The sequence below is a fragment of the Acanthopagrus latus genome, chromosome 20, assembly GCF_904848185.1.
Source record: "Acanthopagrus latus isolate v.2019 chromosome 20, fAcaLat1.1, whole genome shotgun sequence".
Lineage (NCBI taxonomy): Eukaryota > Metazoa > Chordata > Actinopteri > Spariformes > Sparidae > Acanthopagrus > Acanthopagrus latus.
This window is the reverse complement of record NC_051058.1, coordinates 16763522-16789961: the sequence shown is the minus strand read 5'-3', so window position 1 is coordinate 16789961 and position 26440 is coordinate 16763522. Positions and strand designations below refer to the sequence as shown.

Below are 26440 nucleotides of genomic sequence, written 5' to 3'. Positions count from 1 at the left end.
CCATATACGCAGTGGTACTCCCCGAGACCTGTACACACACTTTGATTTGCACAGTTGGTGGAATTACCCTTTTAAGTTTGACCACACTTTTGAGCACACTGTCATCAGTGCAGGGGATTTTTGTTTCTGTCTCTACAGGCAGGCTGAGAAAGCTGCCCCGCCCTTCACACATCTCACAGATGACAGACTCACAGGGAAGAAAGCCTTCTTTTCTGGATTGGGAGCAGCAACAAATACATCGTAATTTCTCCGATACTGACAGCAGCACAGTACTTTTACATTGAGGTATTGCTAGTCTTGCTTAAGTACATCGTCTGAACTTTCCAAGGCTTACGAGGCTCCAGTGTAGTGGGTCAAACTGAAACTACCAGATTGGTTTCCGGCACAGTACGCCTCCCCGCTGCTTCTCAATAATGACTTTGATAAAATGATGATGAGAGAAATCACACAGGGGCGGAGGCCTATTTAACGGCACTCCCTTGGCAAAACAATATTACTTGAGGGGCCAAGGTTCAACCAGATGCACACAGACAGACATCCAAGTAGAACGCTCCAGGTACAGCTACATCAGAGCTCTCTGAGTATATGTACAGAGATTCATTTAAGATCTCTAACCTACACTGGCATGTTGGCAAAACAAATATCCATAAATCCAGTGGCAGCCGGTGACTATCCCATAGTTCCTCTTAAAAGCTGTGTCTTAATCTCTTTATTGCAGAATTACCAGGTAATGCAGACACGAACCACACAAGAGAGAGAGAGTAGACAACTGTCATCACATTAACAAAGCAGCATGGTAGGAAAGCCAAGCAAAAGGTCAGGATTTTCCTCTCAGCCCACAATCCCAAAAGCTGAGGGCTTGAAAAGCACCGGTAGTGCACATTTAAATGAGTCTGCACAGACCTTTTGGGAGGCATATTCTCAAAAACACATGAAGTTACACATAGTATTCTCTTCTCTAACTGTACTGGAACTCGTACTAATAAAAAACTTTTGTAAATATATACTGTTGCGAATTTATTAGGCAGAGAAAAAGCTAAGACTAATATAGCAACACAACAGTCCTGCAATAAATCCTCCCTGCATAGAGGCCATTATGTATAATTGTTATTCAAACATTCATTTAGAAAGGTGTTAATTCAACTATATGGCCATTTTGGAGGCTGCGGTGGTGCTGTTAAAATGTATTGCTTCATAAAGAGAGGTGTTTCTATTATTTTTCTCGACACATTTATATCAACGAGAGTGGGCTAAATAACAGAAACACATTGACGAGGGGAGGATTTATTGCAGGACTGTTGCATATTTGGAAAGTATATCAATTTGATATCAGCAAATGTAAAATGTTTTAGATTTCAAATCTTTTTGTTTGTTTGGTTTTCATTCTGTTCTTAACACATCACGGGTGCTTTGGAGCTTTTGCCGTTTCCCAGCCGATCGTCCAAATCAGCTTCCAAGGGAAGGAGCTGATGGGCCGGCTGCACCCAAACAGAGGCAAAAAGTCTGATAGAGAGAGCGGGAAATGGAGCTCTTCCATTCTGTTCAAGTCGCATACATAAAACCAGCGAGGGAGCATTTCTACTCCGCTGGTGCAAACGTGGTCCCGTGAGCACAGGGCTGTGACGAACGCTCATCAAGTTGACTTTTGATGCTGAGATAGTGGCTGATGTTCCTCCTCCAGTTGCTAATATAAGTCTAATATAATAACAACACAAGTTAAGTATATAGGTACAAAACACCATCAGACTGAAAACTCTCTTACTGTATATGCCCAAGCCTTTGATTATTTGCAGTTCTCAATTTAAGCTTCGAAGCCCCTAAAAGGGTTTTCTGTTGGGACGGTCTTACCCGAATGTCAGCTTGTCAGAAATGTATACATTTTTTATTTTTTTCAAATCCTATTTTTAAGTCAGCATTTAATACTTACTGAAGTCACCTAATCCTAATGAAGTGTGAAGGCAAAGCAAAGACTACAACCTGACTGAACCTCAAAGTGAGTTGTGAGGATTTTTAAAATAGCATCTTTTCAACAGCACACTCCCTTTTAGTGGAGAGCATGTCAAATCAGACACCCATAAACCCACAGGCTCTGTGTTTTTTTTATCTCAGTGGGTGGTGGACTGTACGGGGGCGCACAGGATCACAACATCATTGGCAGTCTTTTCACTCTCGGTGAGTCCTCCTTTCCTCCCAGCCTTCCAGACCTGCCCTCCAGGTCCTGGATTAGTCATGGAGAGAACTCCAAACGGCAGCCATCCTGCTTCGAAAACCCTCTTCTAATGAGTCTGTGAGGGACTGATGGCACGGGTTATCGAGTTAAAGAGCTGCCTCTTCAGTTCATCTGGGCTTTCATCTTTTCATCTGCCACGCCGGGCTCTCAGAGAACTCCCTTTGTTTCTCAATCTACTATTCTTACACATAATTAACAGCTCCGCGAGAAACTTATAGCGGCATTTGGGGAAATGAGAAGGTCATCTCATGTCAAATCCGATGTGTGAAGACATTGATCACGCGGCCCAGTAAGCCTGCGAGGCACGAAACAGATGTCTCATGTATTCTCTTGCATGTCGAACAAAGAAAATAATACAGTGACTGAGAGAAAACAGCTGTTCGGCTCATCGCCGGATATTTGAATTACACAGCAGATAACTTTTAAAACTCAACTTCTACCTTTAAAAAGTGTATCAATAAAGTAATTAGCTGTTAAACAAATGGCAAGATAACACTTGCTCAATGTTAAATATCAGGAATTACAGTCAAGCATTTAAGATCATTTTTCTGTTAATTACATCTTTTGGTTGCTGAAAAAACCCCAGCTGTTCAAAAGCTTCACACACAAAAAAAACCCTACTGTCGATGAAGATTGTTCAGATTGATGATGATGACTGGGCTTGTATGATTCAGCACATCTTCCCTAATAAGGTTGAGGAGTCCAGGGCTCTTGAAAAGTTTACCACGCAAATCTGTAACGGTGTAAGGGCGCACATTTGGCTGACTGAGCAAAGCAGCCAGCAGCTGTTTTCTAGTAAAGAACGAAACTGGTGCAAGGTTTTTTTTCCGTCCCTGGGAGGAAACCGACCGTGACTACAGTGTTTAAGCAAATGCCAACTTTAGCTAATTCTGTAAGTGCTCTTTAATGTGAAATCAAGGTTACCTACAGGACATCCGTACCTCTTAAAAGGCAGAATAAATCAATCTGCCTTCCTGAAGCCTTTGCGATATCGCCACGTTTAGGAGGAAGAGCTTGAAACATTTCATACTCATGCTTTACTACGAATCTGCAGCAAAGTGATCGAACCTGTTCCCTGTCAAGTGCGAGTTGATCTCCACTGTCAATTAGCTGCCGATATTAAGCCGTGACTAGTTGGCATGACGGAAATGGCAGTCAGCGGCAGACCGGCCCTGATGCGGCCGTCCCCAGGGCAATTAGAGCCCATAAATCAGTTTGCAACCCGGAGGAAGTAAGAGCCGATGGGTGGAGAAGAAGGAGTGGGAGGAAACGACTGCCGCTACTGCTGATGCCCATCTCATTAGTGGAGCTATCATAATGTGTGGACATGAAAGAACCGTCTGCCGGTGCCGTGGGTGGCTGAATCTGTGTGCTGAATGTGGCCTGTGTGGACTGCCCAGAAACAAGACACTGAGAGGAAGGACAGAGATGTAAAGATCTGCTTCATGAGGTCACTGAATGTTTTTTTTCTTTTTTTTATCGTCTGAGCATGTGCTGAGTTAAAGCACTTGACAAAAACAGCAACAATTAAACATTTGAAAATGTTTAAATGGTCTACTAACAATTATTTTATATTACCGAAGAATCAAATGACTGATAGTAGAGAGAAACTGAGAGAGAAATATCACTCAGCTATTCAGCTCCATCGGGATTTTCAGCACATTTACCGGATGGTTCAGTCGCATTCCACCCAGTCCTTTCTGCAGCCGCAGTAGCAGGCAGCAGTTTTCAACAAATACTGTGAGCTCTGATAAACCCACTGTGTGCTAACTGTCCAGCATGAACAGACACAGATGGAATTAACATGTAGCAGGAGATTATTGTGGTCGAAGTGTAGATGGATTCCCAAACAGGGTTACACAGGCAACATCCAGTAATATTGGTATCAGCCAAAGCCAATTTTGTAGGGGGATAATGTTTCTATAAATATATATAAGTTAAGTTGCTATGAATAGCTCTATAGGTCATGCTGTCAGTCAGCCGACTTAAATTTTCCCAGCTTTTGGCACCCACAGCTTTTTCAGGAGGCTGAAATTTGGCATCAATGTCAAGTGTGAGTCTGAAGGTGTGTACTTGTGTTCATGCAAATCGGGGCACCAGGGCAGCACACACAGCGCAGACAGCACAATGCCATATTGGTTCACATCGCATCCGATCGTATCCTGAACCTCAAAAAACTTGTCTCTCGTTGTTCTTCACAGACCGCGACGAAAAGTCATAAGGAGACGAGGCAGAGCTGTCTAGAGTCAGGATGTACAAGGAGGGAGCGACTGGAGTTTACTTTTGCTTAATTTACTTGAATCTTATGTTTTTGCATTGTAGATAAAGGTGAAACAGTTAAAATTACAGTGAAGGCAACCAACAATCTTTCAAATAATGTCCATATTTGGGCAAGCATTTTACCAAAGTAAAAAACATATTTTTGCGAGGCTTAAAATAGGACAGTGGCAGGAAGTGTAGCGGGGTGGAGAGTCAACAAGCGTCTAGCCGCCGCTGGTGGTGTGGGGGTTGTACATTGAAAATAACAAGGGGTGGCTGTTTTAGCGCGAGGTGTATTTTGGCCTTGAGACGTGACACTTTTAAGCTTGCAGAGTCTGCCGTGGATGTATTCAGTCTCCACTGCTATGACAATCAAAGAGCGCGCAGCAAAGGAGCATGACTCACGTACACATCTCCTGTGCTCAAAGATTGTTAATGCAAAACATTTATAGCTCTCTCATTGGATGGATGAAATGTGTCACCTTGGGTTCTCACAATGCGGAACAGGAAACATCCGGTCAAACACACTCCGATGGATGGCGACAAACGGAAGCGTTTTGCTAATTCGTCACAAAGCGAATACCTGCAGTATTCAAACAGGCTCATGTATAAAGACTGCGAGATGAGTCAGGCTCTGGCAGGCTTATTTTTCATTGAGTAGAAACAATGATTTAACACAAGCAAGTGGCTGAATGCGCTGACTAGAATGCAGAATTAATGTAACGGCTGTCACAAACAAGTGCAAGTAGACAAAAGGTTCAATTGCCTGAGACTCTGCTGAGGGATGGGAAATGACACATTGGCCCTTAGTCTGAGAGTCAAAAATAAAACATTTCATAGGCTATAAAGTGCGATCTGACAATGAACTGCGGGGAGCTTAGTGATGCTCATCACATCCCCAAAGCTGCTCCAGAAAGTCCAGGATCACAGTGGGTATTGAGCGTTTGAAAGGGCTTGTAAGTCCAGTGCAAGCACGTGGGATCACGCTTTGTTGACGTGTCGTGTGTGTGTGTGTGTGTGTGTGTGTGTGTGTGTGTGTGTGTGTGTGTGTGTGTGTGTGGCTTATGAGGGTCAGGCCTGCACAATTTTTATTCCCCAACACTCCAGCTCGGTCTACAGCAGACAACAGATGTGATCTGATGCATCAACACCGAGCAATGTGACCCAGGTGGCTGACAATGTTTTTTGGGGGGCTCGGTGTGAATTCCAAAAGGAATCTGGCTTGTAGCAATCAAACGGACTGATGAAAGCGATAGAACAAAATTGAGAAGCAATACAATCTCTAGTCAAATATCCTAGCTCGTGATGATGTTGAGTAGTTTTGGAGAGAGTGGGCAGGGAGTAAAACTGCTCACTGTCAACCAGGGGCTGCCTCTATGAGCTCTGCACCTGCCGTTAATGGCCACTTTGAAGCAGGCCCTCTGTTGTAATGTGAAAAGCCTCCAGAAGTGATGTTGTCAGAACTCTATCCCCCCTATTCTTGTTCCTGTGATACTTTGTGCGAATTATGGGCATGACTTCCGGTGTGTCCAGTCACTGAACAAGAACTGTCACTTTAAATGGTAACAGGATGCTAATCTGGTACAGGCTATCTATCATTCATTCATGAAGGTCTAGGCCAGTGAATACTTGTTACTAGGGGTGTAAAGATTCACCGATACTAATCGGTATCCATTTTTAACGTTAAAGATGTGACTACATCGTTTTGCGGACTCCTGTATCAATACAAATTTATGTCTACATTAAAAAATTAATGTCCACATTAAACAAATGTTTAGAATTGTATCAGATTGCATCGTATCGAATCGCACCAAATTGTTCCGTATTTAAAATGTATCGTCCCTGAATCGTATCGTAGCCCATGTATCTAGATGCGTATCGAATCGTGTTATGAAGGAGAGGAGCACACCCCTGCTAGTTACCTAAGTGTACTAACCAATAGTAATAGTGTAACACTTCTAAAGCCTTAAAAGTGCCGTTGGGGTGTCAGTTATTACGATCATTTACTTACGCTAGTTCCACCTTGCATCATAACTATCACCCATGCTCTTTAACCCAGTAACCTCCCAAGGAAACTTGTGGGTAGCTCGCTCCTAATCTCTGCTTGAGGCCCGTGGCTTGAAGTTTCATAAGCTACCACAACTGTCAGTGGTTGAGTTGCATTGTGGGTAATGTAGATGGGAAGACGGCAGATTGTTTGGAAGAAAGACAGACAAAATCTCTGGTCGTGCAGCATTTGAGTGTGAACAGGCGAGGCTGACGGTGTAATAGGAGTGCAATGCTAAATTCATTTTGTAAATTTCTCCTGGATCTCTGACCGGCATTCAAAAACACATCTAGCAGTTTCAATAATGCATGCATGCAGTTGGGGAAGAAGGAATTTTCCTTCCTTTTTTTTTCATCTGACAGCTGTTGCCTGTGCCATTGAATAATTGACTGCTACAGCACATTCTGGGCTCTTCTAAAAAGATACAAATGGAAGCATACAAAAAAAAAAAAAAAATCACTAAAAAGGCCTTTAAACACTTTTCTTGCTCCAACTTCGTCTGACAAGTGCACACAGCTCGAGACGACACTCCTAGACTGCAAAGCACATTTCATCTCTTCTTACATTTTACGCAAAAATGGAATCAGGCAAGGTTCACATTAATAAAACAGAAGGCCGCGGCAGCACAACGAGCAACAAAGTAAAGAGACGCTGAGACTAAGTTTGGAGATTAGCAGGCAGCCTACACCCCAGCATTTATAATTCATGTGATTGTTTGCGGCTGCGCTGACTGCTCATCTGATTGCTACACTGCTGAGGCCTTGTGCTGATATTTGCATGCAGCGAAAAACATTAGAAAATACCCTTACCCACTTCTGACTGCTGTTACTTAGCAACAACAGTGTAGGGCGTTTTTAAAGCGTCATGCTTTATGTGCGTGTTTCTGCGCGCGTGTGTGTGTGCATGCTGGCGTCACACTTACTTATTTTGCATCATGTTCATTATGACCCAGTCTGAGGGGTAGACGTTCTTCCCAATGAGATCTTTGAACATGATAAACGTTTCCATTAGGAAATCCTGTAAGAGAGAGAACATTTTCAAAATGAAAACTGTTATTCTTCCTGCCTCCGAGATAAGAGCAGTCTGAAATGAGCCGTTAGGAGTTTGTGGCTTTCAGGCAGAAACAGCTTTTAGATTTGTCAGTCAAGTCAAGGTGACTCATGTGTTTCCCTTTCGCAGGTGGCACTTGAGACCTATAATCCCTAACGTTCTTAATGCTCACACGTTGTAGTAAAATGAGATTACAGCTATCCTGCTTCTCACAGAAAAGTTGCCGATGTGATATCTAGATAGCAGGCCGAACATATAATTAAAAAAGCGAGTAAGGCGTAATATGACAACTTGATAACCAGGTTCAGTCAAACTAATGAAGGCTGTTCAAACCTGGTTTTAACATCCATCCTCAGTGATCCAACTGTAAGTATAAGCATCAACACCCCCGCGATGCACTGAGGATGCTTTTCATATCGTTCAGACCGCATGTGGAGCTGGTTTGTTGGGCATGTGACAACATTCTTGTAGCAGTGTGTGTGCACATCTGTCCTGGGCCACACTGAAAGACCACCTACTGACTGTGTTGCAAATTATGTGTTTGGGCTCTCTTAACAAGCTGGCAGCAGATGTTTGAGAACCCACTGTGTGTTTTAAAGAAGGATTTAACTAGTAACTGCACTATTCCCAAACAAAAAAAGTTGCGATTTTAAGAGTTGTTAAAATAACTACAACATCTGACCCCTTCTTGGAAATTCGGCATAAACTTAATTACTTTAAATTGTTTCTTTCCTTTTATATCCCCATTTAAAGAACATTTACAAATGAAGACAGAAGTTTAATTGACTGTAAACATGTCAAATTTCATAAATACAGTTAATTTTACAGGCAACTTCTTTGACACCTATGGAAAGACTTTGAGAGACTGTCTACAGAAAATTCCAAAATATTTGGGCTTTCTTGCTAACTCACCAAACATTATACATATACATGAAGATATTTCTCACTTTGCTTAAAACAATCATTGTGTCTTTTTGTGGTCTCCCTTCTTAACTTCATACAAAGTCATGGCCACAAAGTCATCAACTCCTTTCTTATGTTTACTTTATGACTCCCACTCACAATAGCTTCCTCTTAATCAGTAGCAGCTAAATACAAACATAAATATTCATGTAAATCTATTTCTGGCTGTAGATGTTTCCCTCCTGGATGTATCCCTGGGTTGTGAGTCGGCGTATTTAGCGAACAACTGCAAAAACAACAAAGTCCTTTGGGCTGCAGCCAGTTCTGAAATGTGGATACGGCCCACGCCAGCTTTAGGAACAATAAATCTGCAGATAGATCCAGCCTCATCACCGTGATTGTTTATTCTGCCATGGGAACTGGACTGACAGCCTCAAACAAGTCACCCTGTACTATCGTGAAGGTCATAGAGTTCTATTCATAAATCTGTGTAATTAAGCAGCAGGTTTAATAATTATATAAACTGTTATAGGGGCAGTAATTCATTCACTGCCAAATAAAAGCAGAGTGCTGCAAGTGACACCAAAATCTGCTTAACCTGTAACATAAATCAAATCCCCTCTTTGCTATGAAGGTCTCAGGTTGTTTGTTAAGGTAAAAACAAACATTTGTCAGAGCAGAGTAACTTACTGCTTATCTGGCAGCAGACACTGGAGAAATACAACTTTGTGGGAGGAATTATTCAGAGCTGAAATCCATAACATCAATGAAATTTATCCCTCCTCCACAACTTGTTGGCTACGACGAGTGATCTGCCTCCCTGAGGAGTTGCTATCATCAAGAGCATGCCGAGCATGAAGCGGCCCGAGAGCAGCGACTAACAGAAATTCAATTTCATTCTTTATTGTGGAGGAAAAACATTTTCCTAGGAAGTCTAATCGAACTTCTGATTTCTAAAATGTGACACTGGACTACGGGCCTGTGTTTTGAAGTAGCCACATGGCGATCTAGCCTCAAACCAGTGGACACGGACACACTGATGAGGTGTACTCACCACCACATCGCTCCTTATCTTGCCAAAGGTGCTGATCAGATGAGCGTAATGATAGTCGTCCATCTGCCTCAGCGTGGCAGTCATGCTGGCCACGAAGCTCCCCTGGAGAAGAGAAACAAGTGCATTCAATACACAATCAAGTTCAAATTGAAGGCTGAGGATAAACGGCGTTCATGCCCGTGATTTTGATGGGTACTGACTAGCTGAGCTGATTGGATCTCAGTACTGAAACAGGCCTGGCCTCCCGGGTTTCAAAAGGCAGGCGCCCTCACTCAGTGGCCGCCTTAAAACGCATGTCAGGTCCCTAAAGTGCTGTCTTTACCGTGCAGCGCCGCTATCCTGGCTCTGGTTAGCATGCTGTACATGTACGCTCGGTTGAGAGAGGTTGCTGTCAAGTGTTGTGTGAGAAATTCAAAGGAATAGATGGATTAAGCAAGAGAGACACTGCAGGAACAAAAGAAAAAGTAGAACGACGCAGATGGCAAAGAGAGGATGTTGTAAATGTATTCATTAGGCTGTTATCAAACAAACAAAATATGAAAATAAAATGTTACCAAGAAAGTTACAGAATTTACATAAAAACCTCTGAGGAACAAGAACATGCAGTTCTTGTTATCTGAATACACCCGGACAGTTTTACCTCAACTAACTATCAAAGAAAATGCACTGAAGATAAGAGAAAGTAATTAAACTGCTCTGTCACAGAATGCATGAAAGCACATCCAGATTAATAAATCCAAGGTCTGATAAGCATTATGATTCAAAAGCAGTGCAGGTTACCATCTCCACCTCAGATAATACTTAAGACCTTTTCCATGACTTATCATATATTTTTTAACCGGTGCATCCAAAAGGCAAGGACCAACACAGCTCATATTTCAAAGAGAAGGCAAAAATGGTGCCAAAGGCAAGGTTTTTCCAATCTAATACCTCTTTCAATTGTACTGATTTATTTTAATCTTTGACTGAAAGCATCAGTCTTCACAGAAAGACAGACACACAAAGGAGTTTTAAGACACTTTCTTAAGAAATGAAAGTAAAGGGAAAAAAAATTAAAGCAAAGCAATTCAAGTCAAAAAGAACATAAGCCACAAGCGAGTATCATCCCATAGCTAATCACCTGAGCAAACCCCAGGTTGGGACTTTAATCTGGACAGGGACTACCTCACTGAAGTGAAGACTCTGTTAGTACAGCCCTTGTGCAACGGATATAACTCAGCTGCTTCATGGTAGTTAATCCTCGCAGGGCATTCTGTTTCGCTGGAGAACCTCTCCTTGAGCTGTAATTAGGCCTGACCCACCAAAGCACAGCAGAGCTGAAAGGATGCTGAACACTCACTTACCTCACCTGACCTCCCTCTCCAAGTCTTTTTTCTCCCTCTTGTTTGCTTGGTTTTCAGAGCAACATCTTTATACGGAGGTTAATTATTATAATTAATATGTAGGGCATCCAAATCTACACAAACAAAAACATAATCACGCAAAAGGCACCAAAACGGTGTCTAATGCCAACATGTATAATTCATGTTCCTTTCCCTCTTTCGCTGTCATGATGACTGCTTCACTTCTCTTCCAGTAATGCTTCACAGAAACCAGTGTGACTCATGTTTTATTAATATGGAAATGTTTTTCCAAAGTGCAGAGGGCAAGACTCTTTCATCTGTGAGGCCATGTAAGGCTCAGTTTGCCTCAGTTCTTTAGCGTTAAAATATGGAGAACAAATTAATACGGAGCGTGATTACAAAGTACCAAGGAGACGAGGGCTGTTCTCTCATACATGTGTCGCTTCGTATTCTCTTAACTTTGCAACAAAGGAAGGAAGATAAAGGTAGGCGAGTTGGATTGATCTGGGAAGGATTAAAAGACTTGTTTTTAAACATGTCACACTCGTGTTTCATCATTATAGCTCTAATTCCCCAGATCCACGAGTGTCACTGTTCTGAGGGGCGCTGGCTGCAGCCATTCCCCTCACACTGGGCAGTCACTTTATTTATAAATAGCAGCAAGAGCTTCAAAGCAGGCAGCGGTTTTAAGAGGTAATTGGCAGCCGATGCTGCTCCTCACTACGCAGACTAGAGAGGCTAGATCAGCTGGAGGGTATATCCTATGTTCCTTCATTCTTTCTATCTCTTGAGCAGTGAATGAATCCCCAAGATAAAGAGCCTTTATAGCAAATTTTACATGCTGCACTAAGCCCCACTGTAGAACTTAAGGCTCCAGTGCTGCATACAGTAGTGTAAGTTCCTCAAGCTTACTCCCTACGTCCAATCAAGAGCGCCAACGGCGCACAGCGATGTTACTATTGATTTTATTGCTGTGATATGTTGCTCATGAATGAATCTTAAGCTTCCAAACTAATGTAATTGCTGCTAGAGGCAGCAGGATCAGCTGGTAAATCCTGATAGCAAATTAAATACAGGTGAGAGATCTAGCTATCGAGCTTCATGGCTCAATTTGGTTTCAGAGTGGAGGACACATTCAGAGGATCTCTCTCCCAAAAATGGTTGTAGCAATCAAGATCTAAATGCGGAACAGGAACACATGCCTCGCCAACTGTTAAGGGGGACTCAGAGAAAGAGACAGGTGGGCCCAATGGTGGCGAGTGGAGAAGTTCAGGTACGCTCCTCTGAGGACTTTAAGTTGATGGGTGCAAAGCAGCAGGGTGTGAAAGTCGTCACTGTCATACAGCTGTCTCCACAGGTCCATGAGAGTGAACTCAAAGGCCAGCCTGTCCCTCTTATGACTCATCACTCCATGTGTATAGCTGGGATAACCCCAATTCTGTTTCCATGACAACACATTTATTTATTTTATTTATTTCATTCAAGGAGAGAGAAATGACGGACGGAAATCAAATAAAGCAGAGAATAACAGAAAGAAAGAAAAAAAGAAGTCTCTCTTGCGCAAGTCTGGCCTATCAATTCTGAATATGGTGTGGGCGACAGAGGTATGTGACACACTGAGGAGCTGGCCAGGAGTCGGGGGCGGTAGAAGGAGAAGGAGATCCAGTGTGCCTGCCAAACAAAAACAACTAGGAATCAAAATAAGACAAAATAAAAAAGACAATTATTATTTTTTGGGGTTATTTCCTTTGTTCAAGGTTAAGTTTGATTGTGTGATGCTTCCTGCACATCAGGACTTTCCTAACTTAGGCTAGTAGGCTGAATTTCATCAGTGATGAGAGTGAGAATATAACACAAGAAAAATCAACATAGATAAAAGTCTGGAACAATGCTAACTAACTATGAAAAGAAACGCTCCCTAAGAAACAGAAATAAACTTTTAGCTTCTGAAATAAACGTGTTTCATGACAGCTCTGATGGAGCTCAGGATTTACCAGGAGGACAGCTGCTCCACTCAAAAGACTGCGTCAAGCTGGAGTGAGTGTGTGTGTGTGTGTGTGTGTGTGTGTGTGTGTGTGTGTGTGTGTGTGTGTGTGTGTGTGTGTGTGTGTGTGTGTGTGTGTGTGTGTGTTAACATGGATGTTAACTGTGGTCTGTGTATCACTGCCATGGTGAAAGCAAGTTGTACGTCTTTGTTTGCTCTTTATAGTGTAATCAGGAATGACATTTTGCCTCCTCAGTCAAAATTACAGGCGATATTGTTTAGCCTGTAATTGGAAATTGAGAGTAATTAACAAGATTTAAAATTGGGTCCAAATAAAGACTCTGCGTCATTAAACCTGCTCTCTCTGTGTCCTAGACTATAACCAATCTAGTCCTCAACCTGATAAAAAACGTTTTTTCAAAAGGCTGGAGAAACACTAATGGCTGGGATCTGTATCCGATTCACTGTTGGGCTTTGTGGTTCGTGTGAGTTCAGTTCCTCAGGTAATTCTTGCTATATTCCATTAATCAATGGATGTATCAGTTGGGATACAATGAACCCGCAGGTATCCTAGTTATTAAAAAAAAACAAGGGGGCGATTTGAGAAGAAGCTCATAATCTCCAACACAAAGGTCATGAGCAAAGCAAGAAACCATAACCGCTTTTAGATCGATCAGTGAGCTTCCACTAGAGATGATGAAACAACTGGAGGACAACACAAAAAACGCTCAAGATGCTGACTGAAGTCAATCGTTTAATGGCCACCGACTGAGCTGTCATCAATCACAAGCATTTATCTACCGTAACAATTTCTCAATCTAAACAATAAACGGAAACTTTACAACTGATATCTATCACTGCGTCCAGATGCAGCACACCCGTCTAGATATCCATCTTATGCTTGAGGGCAAATGAGGCAGAATCTTAGCGGAAATGAAAAAGGGGTGATTAGAGGGCAGGGCCAGATCCATCATACACTGCTCTATAGCTCACATCTCTCTGATAATTCATCTCACTTTGGCGCCTGACAGCAGAGAAGCAGAAATTGATGTTTGTTCTAGTAGTCAAGGGTTGCCTTATAAACAAGAGTATTGTTTTGAGCCTTTAATTAAGCCAGTGGGGAGATGGCACGTTGGCCTCGAGAGAGATCTCGACTGAGCCACAACCATCTCTAGAGGAGAGAAAACTGACACAGGAGAAGAGAGAAAGATGAGGATGAGAGGAGGACTGGGAGAGGAGGGGGATGACCAACAGGGACCAAAATGATTCCTCCTTTCTCTCTATTAGCTTCAGGCCTGATGAAATATGAATTTCCTGGCTCATTACGATGGAAATTACACAAGCACAGAGAAAACCTCACATGGCCACTAGGCCATTTAATCTAAAGGGGGATGAAGACACTCCTAAGCAAACACAAGTGATCCATACTGCTAAGTCACGAGTGAAAGATCTCGTGAGAGAATAAAGTATGATGGGTTTTGTTGGCAAAGGCAACTAACCGCACGAAATAAGATCTCCTTAAGATCTCGGTAAGACCTCAATTTGTATTCTTTTCAGTTTTTCTCTGCACTCAGGAGAAAGCATAAAGCATTGTTAGAGTTGAGCTTCAAACGTGTCAGCTGAGGTGATTTTCTAAGCTAAAATGGTATCAAAAGCCCCTGGAAAAAAGTACAGGTGAAAGAAACACATATGAAACACAAAGCTGCGGATCAACCAACTTTAAATCGTCCAAGGACAAATCTCTTCTGCTGTTGTGGCTGTGGTTAAAATCCACAAAGCTGTTCTTCCATAACCGTTCATTTATATGTTGCGGGTCTAAGCATGACCCACTCATAAATCTGTCAGTTGTGGCAGATTGAATTAAAATTCTGGACAAATTTAAATGTATTTGATGTAAATGTATACTGATTTGATGCAGTTGCTCATTGAACTTCTTTTCTTGATTTGTTTTGTTTGTTTGGTGCTTTGAACAATGTAGTTTAACTTGATAAATCAACCTCCCCCGACATTAATTGATTAAGTAATTGAGTAAGCACAACAAAAAGTCTTTAAAAAGTCTGATGTGAGTGGAACTGCAGAGGAGGGCCAAAGCGCGCCCGCCATGCCTCCGAGCCGACTGCAGTGACACCTCGACCTCCTTCCCCCTCTAAAACATGCATGGCTGTGATTGCGAGTCTCTTTGTCTGTGCAGACCAGAGAGAAAGATGTTTTAAAAAAGTCTCTGCGTGTTCGGCTCCCTGTAGCTTTATAGCTTCTTACTGAATCTCTGTGATTTGAAGTTTGGTTTCTCTGCTGCCTTTGGGTTTACACTTTAAGGTATCAGCTTTTATTTGACTGCTTCATCATGTTTGCTTTTCAGCTGTTTCAGAAGTTACTGCCAGTAAAAAAACCCAACATTTCCTTGATTTTGCCACTTCATCCTAAAAGCTTTTAAATAACTACTGTACATAACATGCAGCTATTTGTGAAGAAACTGTAGGAAGTTAAATGTGTTTACCTTGGAATTAGCTGGGCTTTGTTAGTGATTCTATGATAATACTGCAGGGAGGAAGAGTCGAGACAAGTGCATCATCAGTTAGAGATGCACCTTTAAGCAGATAGCACTGTGGTAATGGAAATGTAAACCCCTGCCATGCTGAGTCAAACCAAGTCAAGCCGCACCACCAGATGTATGGGGCAGCTGTGGGCCAGAGGGTAGAGCTAACGTCTTACTATCCTAAGATCACTGGTTTGATGCCCCTGGTCTACATGCTAAAGTGTCCTTGGGCAAGGTACTGAACCCCAAAGTGAGTCACTTTGGACAAAAAGCATCTGCTAAATGTCTTAAATGTAAGATAAGAAGTAAGTTTGGTTTATGGGGGAAAATTTATTATGTCACAGTTGTCCTTCTGGGCTGAAAGTATGCAAGTTAAAGTGTCTCGTTACATCAATGTGAGTTGTATTAAAAGAAAAAGGCAACAGAGATGAAGATGTGTCACAGCAGTGGGAGTAGACTGGCGTTTCCAGAAGACTGGGGTGGACTGCTGACCCATGTATCGCAGTTACTAACACCCTAACTCTGCAGTCTATTATGTCTTTTTTATTTCTGTACCTGAGGGACAAATCCATCCGTCCACCTCCTTTCTTTATCCACACATCACTATCACCATGCACACAGATGGCACAGACAAAGAAAAGAGCTGTGGGAAAGGTGGCAGCAGAACACTTCTCACACCGGCCTGTCAAAGCGAGGCAGCTGAAACATGCGAGGCACTTGGCCACTGCTGCCGGAGTCGACAGCGAGCCCACTTGGCTTCAGCATCAGGCCAATGGGGTGGCAGGCAGGCGGGTCAGCCAATGGAAACAAGTGGAGGACCTGTTCAAGGCCAGCCGAAGCCGCTCACACTTCATTTTCTTCTTCAGTAGAATTTGGCGTAAATGCATTGTGACGTCCAGATAAACACTTCAGAATACATAAGGATAAATAATAACCAGGGAAAACCTGGGCAGCCAGCCATGAAAGTGACCCGTTATGCCATTCATTCAGACAGCATCCGACTTAGACAAGCTTGAGGAAGCACTTTCACACTCTAATACATCAAAGCATAATACTTCCTTGAACAGACACCTTAATTTACACAGGAAACGCCAATGAGCCAGGGCCACTTTCTTTTCAAAGAAACCTCTGTGTGTCCAATTCCAAGCAGACATCACTCTCTTGAAACGAAAAAAGACGTTAGCGACTACTGGCCAGGCAGCATGGACTGGAGCATGAAGGGGGGAATGTGTAGGTCAACAATGCGTTGACATGTCTTGAAGCCATAACACACTGTCCAGAAAGCTCAGACTACTTGTTACAAAAGGTCAAAACAAGCTTTAAATATTATGGTTGGAGGCGGCCGCACACTTTGAATTAGCCCTTGGCGGTCACTTGGCCTAAAGCAGACCATTTTTTTTGCCTTTTCTGGAAGAAGCTGTAGAGTTGGCGATACTGAATCTGCTCAAAACTATGGTGACGTTCCAATTTGATCATTTTAACCCTTAAAAAGCCCCTGATAATGATTTGGATTCTTGTCCTGAGTTTCACTTTGTCCAAAAAAAGCACTGGAGTGTGACGCAGGTTTAAACAGAGCCAGCTTTTCGACACGCATCTGATGAAAAGACCAAAAAGACTGCAGCAGATGGCGACAGACTCGTGCTGACGTATCTGCTAGGCACATTTTCAGCTTTGCTCCTCACTCGGAGACTTGCTGGGGCAGTGCTGCCGCACAGCAGACCCATCATATCAGCCTGTCAGCCGAAATACACACACACACACACACACACACACACACACACACACACTCGTACGCCCCAAATTTTCTTTTTCTCTTTCATGATTGCAGAGAGATCTAAGCTACAATAAATTGACGGCGCTCTTCACCATACAGATGTGACACTCAGCTCTAATGTACTCTGTGTGGACGGATGAATGCACTCAGGGTCTCCCGGGACGGATCGGAGTGGTGACAGTGAGGCTACTAAAATGAAAATGAAAGAAGCGTAAGAACAGTTTACATTTACTGCGTTAATTATAAGGATGGGGAGTCATTATAGAGATGGGTAGCTTTTCCAGGTACCCTCTCCACAAAGTAAGGACAAAGAAAAACTCTGTGAAATCTAGAAAAGACAAGGGCAAAAAAGACAATTTCCTATTCCACTGGGTAATTCTAACACTTACAGTACCAATTAACACTATGTCATGATCGTGTCAGCGGTATAAGCTGAGAAAAGCAGTGTGGGGGTGACAAAGAGGAGAACATTCCTGTGCTGTAGAATCTCTGTACTCATGTCGCAGAATGTATTTATCCGGTACATCCGACTAATTAATAAAACATAACATACAAATCAAGTACCTTCACTAGGAGACATTCCAGAGGACGCGACAAGGTTACCCGTGTATTAATGTACAAGCCCCTTTGCCTCCATCCCTCCTATATTTTGCCTCTTTGGGGGAGAGAAGCATGTAGCCGTGAGTGGCAGAAAGGAACCAATGCTTTGTTTACAATAGAAGAGGTTATGCCAGCCCCAGATAACAAGCGACAGTAAGAGCTGCCTGCAGTTTTTACATAGCCTCGCTCGGGAGTGGGGGTGGCAACACATGCTATCATAGTTTGCTCAAAGCTTGATGTCATTGCTAACTTATTTCTTCATACAGTGCTGTTATTGTATATTATGAGTGTAATTGGAAAATAGGACAAGAGGGGGACACAGCAGCGACTATGTTAATGAGTGACCATCGCACTGTAAGTCGGGGAATAGTGATCTGGATGTTTGGTTACCACGGCAATGGTTCGTCATAGTGACTTTTGTTATGAAAATGAAAGCATCCACAGATCGCGTTGTGCCAAATGGATGTTGCGTCACAATTATGACAATGGCAGACTTGTTGATGGTTTGTCTGCATTATATGACAAAGGTCACACAATTATAAAGACAATGTGACAAAGGTGACTTGGGATGAGTAACCTTGATTGCTCCCAGAACAGACAGACGTTTATTAATGTGGAATTCGCTGATGGGAATCGGTGCTGTGAAGACGATCTGTACTCTACAACTGCCTCGATTGGTTTTGTTTGTTTCTAACTCTGGTTTTTTAATCAATTCCATCTGAACGGGCCAGACCCAGGAGACCCGCAGACCCTGCAGACTCGTTTTAATCTGATAACATACATGTATCCCAAATTTGTGTATTGGAAACTTTTGAGAATTTGCGTCACCGCCCGTGTGAATAGTGCGATAGTCACCTGTGTGCCTCAAGTCCTAAAGTAGGCACAAGTTTAGTATGTTTCCCATCGTCTCTTCTTTCTCTTTCTCCACAGCCAAGGTCTGTTTCAAATATTCATCAACATTTCAGCTTTCATATACTGTCATTTTTTAAAAGATTTGTTTGACAATAGAGATACACATGTTTGTGGACTAGAACCAGGAATGCTGACGATCAAAAACAGGCCTAGCAGCAACACTTGAGAACTGAGTCCTGCTGCTGCCTTTGACCACAGCACTGCGGACACCATACATGCAAGGGGACAAGGACAGACCAAACAGCGGTCCCCTGGGGGCTTGGCTTTGAGATAATGAAATCAATAGGAGAGGAGAGTCACTCCAGTGACTTGTCCACTGCCACCGGTTTATCCATCTGAGAAACAGTTTGCTTACACAAGCAGAATGCTGAAGCAGATTCCAATAAAAGAAAATGGCAAAGCCTTCCGTAACCTGATGGAAAGTAGACACCACCCCCCCTCACAAAGGGCTACTAGCCATTAAACAAATGCCATTAACCCCAGGTTCAGATCTTAAACACTTGCCAAGGACAGAGAGTGTGCAAGGTTAAATCTTCACAAACATTATTCAGCTCTCTACTGTCTCCAACCTACAGCTTGTCGCTGCCTTGCAGAGCAATAACAAGGCTGTGAAGCTGATATGTTACTGTCACTCCAAAACAAGAAGCCAGTCTCATAAAACTGTGTTGTGAGTGCGAATGCGGTGTTCAGCACCTTGAAGGCGCAGTCAGTCAGTCAGACAGGAGGCTGGGGTATTTTATGTCACGTTGTTGAGAGGTGAGATGAGGCGAGGGGGTGAACAAAGAAAAACAAAACTTTCAGTTATGAACAAGTGTCATAAAAGGGCTCGACTGGCAGAGCGGTGAGAGTGATAAACAAGGGAAGGAGGTCTAATAGGTTTAAATGTGAAGTGAACCTTAGACTCAGCTGTTTCTCAGCTCTTTGCTTTGATTCTCCAGACATTTCTCTGGCCTTTTTTCACAGCTGGAGCAGCTGTCCTGCTGGCTGCAACTGAACAGCACTGTCAAGTACTCCTTCGACCATGTATATTTGCTGGTCTCGGTATCTTGTCAAAAACAAACACCAAAGCATTTGTATTTAGAGAGAAAGAATCTAATATTTCCATTTTAAGTGAGTGTGTATTTTCCAGTTTTTCTCTCAGCCTTTCTTCCCTCTGCCTTTTAGTGAAAACAAATACCAGGGAAATCCTTTTTTCACAGAACAGATGAAATGTAACTGATTAATTTTATATGCATATCCATCCTCACACAGTCAGCCTTTAACCTATGTTAGTATTAAAGTGTATACAATGTGCGTTTTGGTGAAATATGGAGCATTTCAGCTGTTCTGGCATTGCAGCTGGTGTGATCCTATTGCAAGATGTTCTGAGGTTGTACCAGATGTCTTATATAAACAGGATTGATTGAAACTGGGATCCAGTGACCTGCAGCTTAACACTAATGTGGGCAAAGTGTGTACACTGAGGGACCAATGGCCTGCTCCCTTCTTCCCACCCCCCCCTTCTCTAAGTGCCCTTTCTCAGACCACACCCATCTACGACCTCGACCTTCATTTTGTTTTCAAATACACACTTGTGAAGTTTCACCACAACACCAAACGCACTTCTGTGGCAGTACCTGCAACTAAATGTGTCTCTAAGAGCACATTTTGCCATGATTTCACACATAAACAGTCTCACAAGATGAAACCAATACCAGCCCAGCTCTCACAGGTAAACTTTGTTATATCTTACTGACAGGCCTGCTTCATATTCGGCCAATATATAATATTACTTTAGGTAATCAATTTGTCCGATATAGCCTGCCTCATATACATATATTTTTTAAAGCAGTTTAAAATAATTGCTAAATTAATAAAAAATATAGGGCCTCGTAACACCAAACATGATTTGATGATGAGGAGAAAAGTATCAATCACAAAAACGATCCAATAGAAGTATTTTTTCTTGACAACAATTTAGTATCATGAGGGAAATGCACTTAATGAGAAACGGCATAATAAAAGTGTCATAAACACGATGTAATAATGAGCAGTGGTACATCAACTAGAAGTTAGCCAAGAATTTGGAAAGGTATCGCTACTACGAAGAGTGCTTTAATTAAACAAAGATGAATGCAGTTTTGTTCCATCTCATTTTCTCACAAGCAAAATGGCCATAAAGTTAATTAAAGCTGGTTTCCATGTTTAGTTGTAGGATTTTTCACTGATTTCACCGACTTAATTTTTTCTTCCTTTCTTTTCTTTACAAAAGCTCAAATTTAATTTCACCTAGAAATGTCAGCTGTTGTTTATCTGCTAGGGCTCATGAAAGAAAAAAAAAAAAAAAAGAAAAAAATCACACATACTGACACACAGTTAAAACACACGAAGTGGCAGCAGCTGCGGTCTGGAGAGCTGCAGCTCATTACCATGGTACCTGAGGCTGAGAGTACAACCAGGGGTTTCCCTGTGAGAGAGCGAGGGCGAGCTAAGGCTCAGAAAACATCCAGCCAGGCGTTTACAGCTTCACTCTGACATGATCAAGGTTTCGCCGAGTGTTAGCCCCTTCTTTATTTTGTTTCCTGAACACTACAATGGGCTCACCACAACTTCAATAAAATCTAAGAGGAAAATGTACATTTCCCAGGTGGACAACAAGTCATTTCCCATACAAGCAGCGTTAAGCTTTGACTAGCCAATGACACATGGGTAAAAAGCTATGAGGAGATCAGGCAAGAAGGCTCTCAAGAGGGGAGACAATCAGATGGAAACTCCTTCTCACACAAAGTGAATAGCTGAGAGGATTCTGGGAAAAAGATAGAGCGAAGCTGAATGGACTCGTAACCCCGAAGGCTGACTGTTTACAATGAGCATTACTTAATGGAGATGCCCAGCAACAACCGAGAGCCGGGTGTGTGCGCAGGCTGTGGCGAGACCGCACACACATCAGTCGGAGTCTTTTCTTAAGACGTTCGCCGAGGCAGCAGAGCTGTGGAGAAAACTTGCAGCCTTGACGGATAATTTCAAAGTTGGAGTGCAATTTTTTTTTCAAGCTCGTGACAGAGAGTACAGTGAGTCTTGAGACGCGTATGGTCTCCATGGAAGTGAGGTCACACACACAGAAGTGACTCGGCTGATGATGAGACGAAGGGATGGTGCATGAACCTGCCAGATGTAGGCAAAACCGGAGCTGCACTTTTCTCCACTGCAAGCTTCCCTCCTCCCTCTCTCTCTCTCCCATGCTCCCTCCCCCTCTTGCTTAATCTCTCTCTCTCTCTCCCTCTCTCTCTCCCTCTCTCTCTGTCTCTACACAAACACACACACACACACTCAGACGCACACACGCAGAAAAGAGGAGAAAGCCAGAGAGGAGAACCGCGGCGGCACGATGGGGATATTCTGCCTGCGTGGGCTCTGTCGCTGAGGCGTCCGGAGTTCAGCCACTGTACTCGCTGGTGTGTGTGTGTGTGTGTGTGTGTGCGCGCGTGTGTGTGCCTGCACACGCGTGTGTGTGTGTGTGATGGTGTGTGCATGCATGTGTGAGTGAGTGAGTGAGTGAGTGTGAGCCCCTGCCGACACCGTGTGGAGAAAGGAGAGGGGGAAACAGAGAGGAGAGCGGGTGGAGAGGAGGAAGAAGAGAAGGGGAGTGTTGACTCTGGCTGGGGCTTAGAGGAACCTCGCGCCACTGGATCAGAGGACGCCGATGTGCAACAACTACTCCAACTACTGCCGCCGCTGCTCTGTTTGCCTGCGCGCCTCCCCTCTTAACTTCTGCCATGGCATAGACGCTCCTCTTCCAGCTCGCCGCTAATCCACCAAGGGAACGGGCATGCATGGGCACAACCAGGGATCTAGGCTATCGCATCCTTTACGTCAGTAATTCACAGTCTGAGGTGAGTCGCTCCTCTCTGCTCTCGTCCTCTCCTCTATTTCACCTCTCGCTCTGCAACTGCAAAGGGGGGGAAAGTCAGTTCAAATAACCTCTGGGGGGGGGGAGTAGAGGGGATCTGCCTGCTCTATGGGACTGAGCCTGGGATAAGCCACGGGGGGATGTTTTCACTGAAGATTTTCCCTTTTCAGCCGGCTGATCAAATATCAAATACGTGTGGCAGATGAAAGGAGGTAAATCTCATATTGATTTAATGCTTAGTTGCGTCTGCTGGGGCTAAAGAGGTTTTTCAGGCGGCAGGTTGTGGAATGAGCTGGTGCCGAGTTGAAGTGACGATTCGATCAGTTTAGAAAACTTTAAGCATGAAAAATGTCCACACGTCAGGTGAATATTAGGAGGGGGGGGAAAAAAACTCCCCTCCCTCCCTGCTGGCTGACATTTATCAGATCTGGCAGGTCAGTTTTTCCTGTTTTCCGAGAGGATCCAGATTTAACGTGACTGGCTTCGCACACACACACAAGCTACAACAGTGCTTGCGTACAAGGGGGCTTGCATGATGCTGCATTTCCTCTCAGATTTGCAGCTGAGTGAGCGTTACATAAAAAAACACTGATTCATCCGGACTAAAAGAAAAAAAATTGCGGAATTGTTGCATGAAGCTTGTCCCGTGGATGGAGGCAGCGGTGTTTTTCAAGGCAGCACAGAGGAATAGGTAATAAGAGTCTGGCTGCATGTGATGAAGGACCTAAACTATAGACTAATCTAGATTAATAGACTGGGTGAAGTCACCATCTCCTTACAGATTATTGGAGCATGGGTGGTGTGGGGAGGGAGGGAGGGAGAGAGGGAGGGATGGGAGAGCATGGGTTGCCTGGAAGTCCTTCAGTCGCCACACAAAACGCATGTCACTCCCACTCTTCCCCCCCACAAACCCTCCTGCCATCGCTCTCTGTCTCCCCTTCAACCCGATCTCGCATCAACGCTCTGATACAATCTCCCCTCTGCTCTATTTCACTTTCCGCACTGAGAGGAGGACTGAGGGAAAAAGATGATGATAGACAGAGAAGGAGATATAGACCAAGAGGAAAGAGACTGCTGCCAGACTATTATTCCTCACAGACAGAGGATATTGAATTCGTCCTTCTTTTTCTTTTTACAATTGAAGGGTTTGACGCGCTGACACCACGAGTGACGTGAAAAGTACATACCTGCTTTCACAGCCTAATTCATGTAATGTCAATACAATTATACAAAATTGCAGGGCAGGGACGAAAGTGGGACGTAGTTCGGGATAAAAAGAAAGCGACATGTTGCCCTTCATCCGTCACTGCCTGTCCTCCATCAAACCTTTCGTGCCTCCTCGGGAGTGACGGGCGCGATGGCCCGACCGCTTCGCAGCTAATCTTTATTTTTAGGATATCAGCGGTATCAGTGTGCACCTCACCCGGTTAATGCTCTGGAGAGAGCGGGGAAGAGGAAGACTGACTGTTCTGGAGTGTGTGCACGACACCTCTGTGCACACTCGCTCCGAATGCAGAGGTACATGAGGATGGAAGGGTAGAACAAAGCTACAGCAGAGCATTTTTATTCTTTTCTTCTTTCAAAAAGAGGTGTAATGCACTCATAGAGAACCTGGCAGGGAGAAATGTCTGCACAACGAGCGCATTTTTTGGGAGAACTTTTTTTTTTTTTGGAAGATATCCTCATTTGCGTCCCTAAAACCAGAGTGTGAGGGTGGGAGAGGGAAGGGGAGGGGTGGCAGCGAGTGAGAGAGAGAGAAAGAGAGAGAGAGAGAGAGAGAGAGAGAGAGAGAGAGAGAGTGGTGAAGTGGGCATTCGCCTTACGTGGCCCTGCTCGCTGGGAGGGGTAACTCATTCATCCAGAAAAACAAATTGCTCTCCTATAAAAGAATGACTGCTTTTTGGAACAAGCCAGATGTTACCTTTCATGTGCTAATAGGATTATTCATTAAGAGTCAGATTTTTTATTTATTTTTTTTCCCTGGGAGCGCCACAGCAACGACACGCAGTCGAGGTGAATCGTGTGTGTGTGTGTGTGTGTGTGTGTGTGTGTGTGTGTGTGTGAGTGAGTGACTCTGTTGCATACAAGAAGAAGAGGCTTCGCACCTGATCCCACCTGGGTGTTGTTGCCAGTGTGCGCTGGTGTGTGCATGTGTAAAGCAAGTGTTCCCCACTGCTTTGCAGTAGGGGCCCAGTCAGCCGGGGCTCTGACAGGCCCAGAGGCAGAACAGCAGCAGACGGGAGTTTTCTGCGGTGAAGGGAACAAGTGCAGTGCATCTCTACTGACTTCTAACAATTGCTTTCTTCAATTAAAATTTGTCTATAAAATAGTGAAAGATGCTAATCATAATTTCTCATTTCCCAAGGCGAGTTGATTTAAATTGCCTGATTTGTCCCCAAACACCATAAACATTCATCTCTAATTACATGTAAAAAAAAAAAATTACTAGTATTTGAGAAGGTTCTTCCGAATAAGTTTATGCGATTCAACGTATCATTACCTGTGGCCTGATGTTTAGAACAACTCAGACTATTTCTTTTACTACATGCCTGATCCCAGCAGGTGAAGGTCAAGGCCACCGCTCATGCGCGATGCTCCTGAAAGACTTAAAGGGGGCTCAGTGTAACAATTTGTAGCAATTTACATGCATTAATCACTTTTTAATTGGCCATATGTGAGCCGTTGTAACGTGATGAGCAAGATTAGACCTTCCCTGTCTCTCTCAGTTGCCTATGCATGCCTGTGGATGATTTGTTTAAAGGTGCTGCAATGGTCATTTTAGCAAATTTTCTGTCTGTTTTGCACAGCAGTTAGCAAACCCCTCCCTCCTGTCTATGTCACCATGTGAGCGTGGAGCGGTAATTGCCAGATATACAGCAGAAAACACGAGATTCTTGTTCTCTAAGCGTTCACGAGCAGAAAGAGCCGCCTCTTTATGGATTCCCTGCCCTGACTGGATATAGTGGACCGGGATACCAGAAAAAAAGGCATCTGTCTTTTACTGCGTGAGTGGGGGGAGGACAGACAGGGGTTACTGACCAAACACTTTAAAACAGGAATTAACGTTGGAATATAAAGCTATTTCATACTTGTGGATGTAAATGGAGCTGCAAAACTGCGCAGGACAGAAGTTCCCGACAGAGATCCTTGAGGGTAAATTTGAACGGTTAAAGGTACCCTGCGGAGCTTCCATGTACTTGACTTTAGAGCACATTTACATCCTCGAAAAACATTTGCAAAGCTCATTTCTTTTTAACACGTCCACATTCATGTTTAGTAACTCTAGACTTCTTCTTTCCTGCCTCTGCTGGCGCACTGCAGCATGTCATTGTCACCTGTTGATCATCCCAAAGTCCATCTGATACATCCACATCTGTGCTCTCTTTTGTAAAACGGCATGAATGCAAATGTGAAATGAAGATCTGAAAGTATCTTCTTCTTTTAGTGGTGAGGGCTGAGGGATGAATTCAAGTCGGATTATATCCGCTTGGTTCCTGCATGTGTCCGGCGAGCAGTCACTTTTTAAATATACTCAAACTGTCACATCAGATCCTTCTGGGACAGACTGTTAGCCAAAAGCCTGACATGCAGTTTTTTGATTGTCCATACAAGACTAAGTGGACCTTGACAACACGTCTGTGTTCCGTGGAGAGTCCTGCACACTGACAGTGGATTGTGCAGTGGCTTCATACAGCCTCTCACTCCACCACACGGGGCTTTCAGGAGATTCACTGGAGCTGACAAAATGATACATCTCATCGACAAGACGGGATGGCTTTTACCGTCTGTCTCCCCCCGGGTCTCTGCCTATTCTTGTTCATGGATCCTTCTCCATGTCTTCATCTTCACCTCTTCATCG

At 43.6% G+C, this 26440-nt stretch overlaps 2 protein-coding genes across 2 annotated transcripts in view; one reads left to right on the top strand and one right to left on the bottom strand.

Moving 5' to 3' along the window:
• dock1 (dedicator of cytokinesis 1) overlaps positions 1-26440 on the bottom strand; it is a 200750-nt gene that overhangs the window by 60868 nt on the left and 113442 nt on the right. Inside the window, exons 28-29 of the mRNA XM_037081415.1 lie at positions 9544-9645; positions 7459-7553 (exon numbers count right to left, since the gene is read on the bottom strand). Of these exons, the coding sequence (XP_036937310.1) occupies positions 7459-7553; positions 9544-9645 (197 nt within the window). The remainder of the gene's footprint in view (positions 1-7458; positions 7554-9543; positions 9646-26440) is intronic.
• The window catches only part of LOC119009807 (inhibitory synaptic factor 2A), a 33373-nt gene continuing 28926 nt past the window's right edge, over positions 21994-26440 (top strand). The window contains exon 1 of the mRNA XM_037081416.1: positions 21994-22564. The gene's annotated coding sequence lies outside the window, so the exon portion shown is untranslated. The remainder of the gene's footprint in view (positions 22565-26440) is intronic.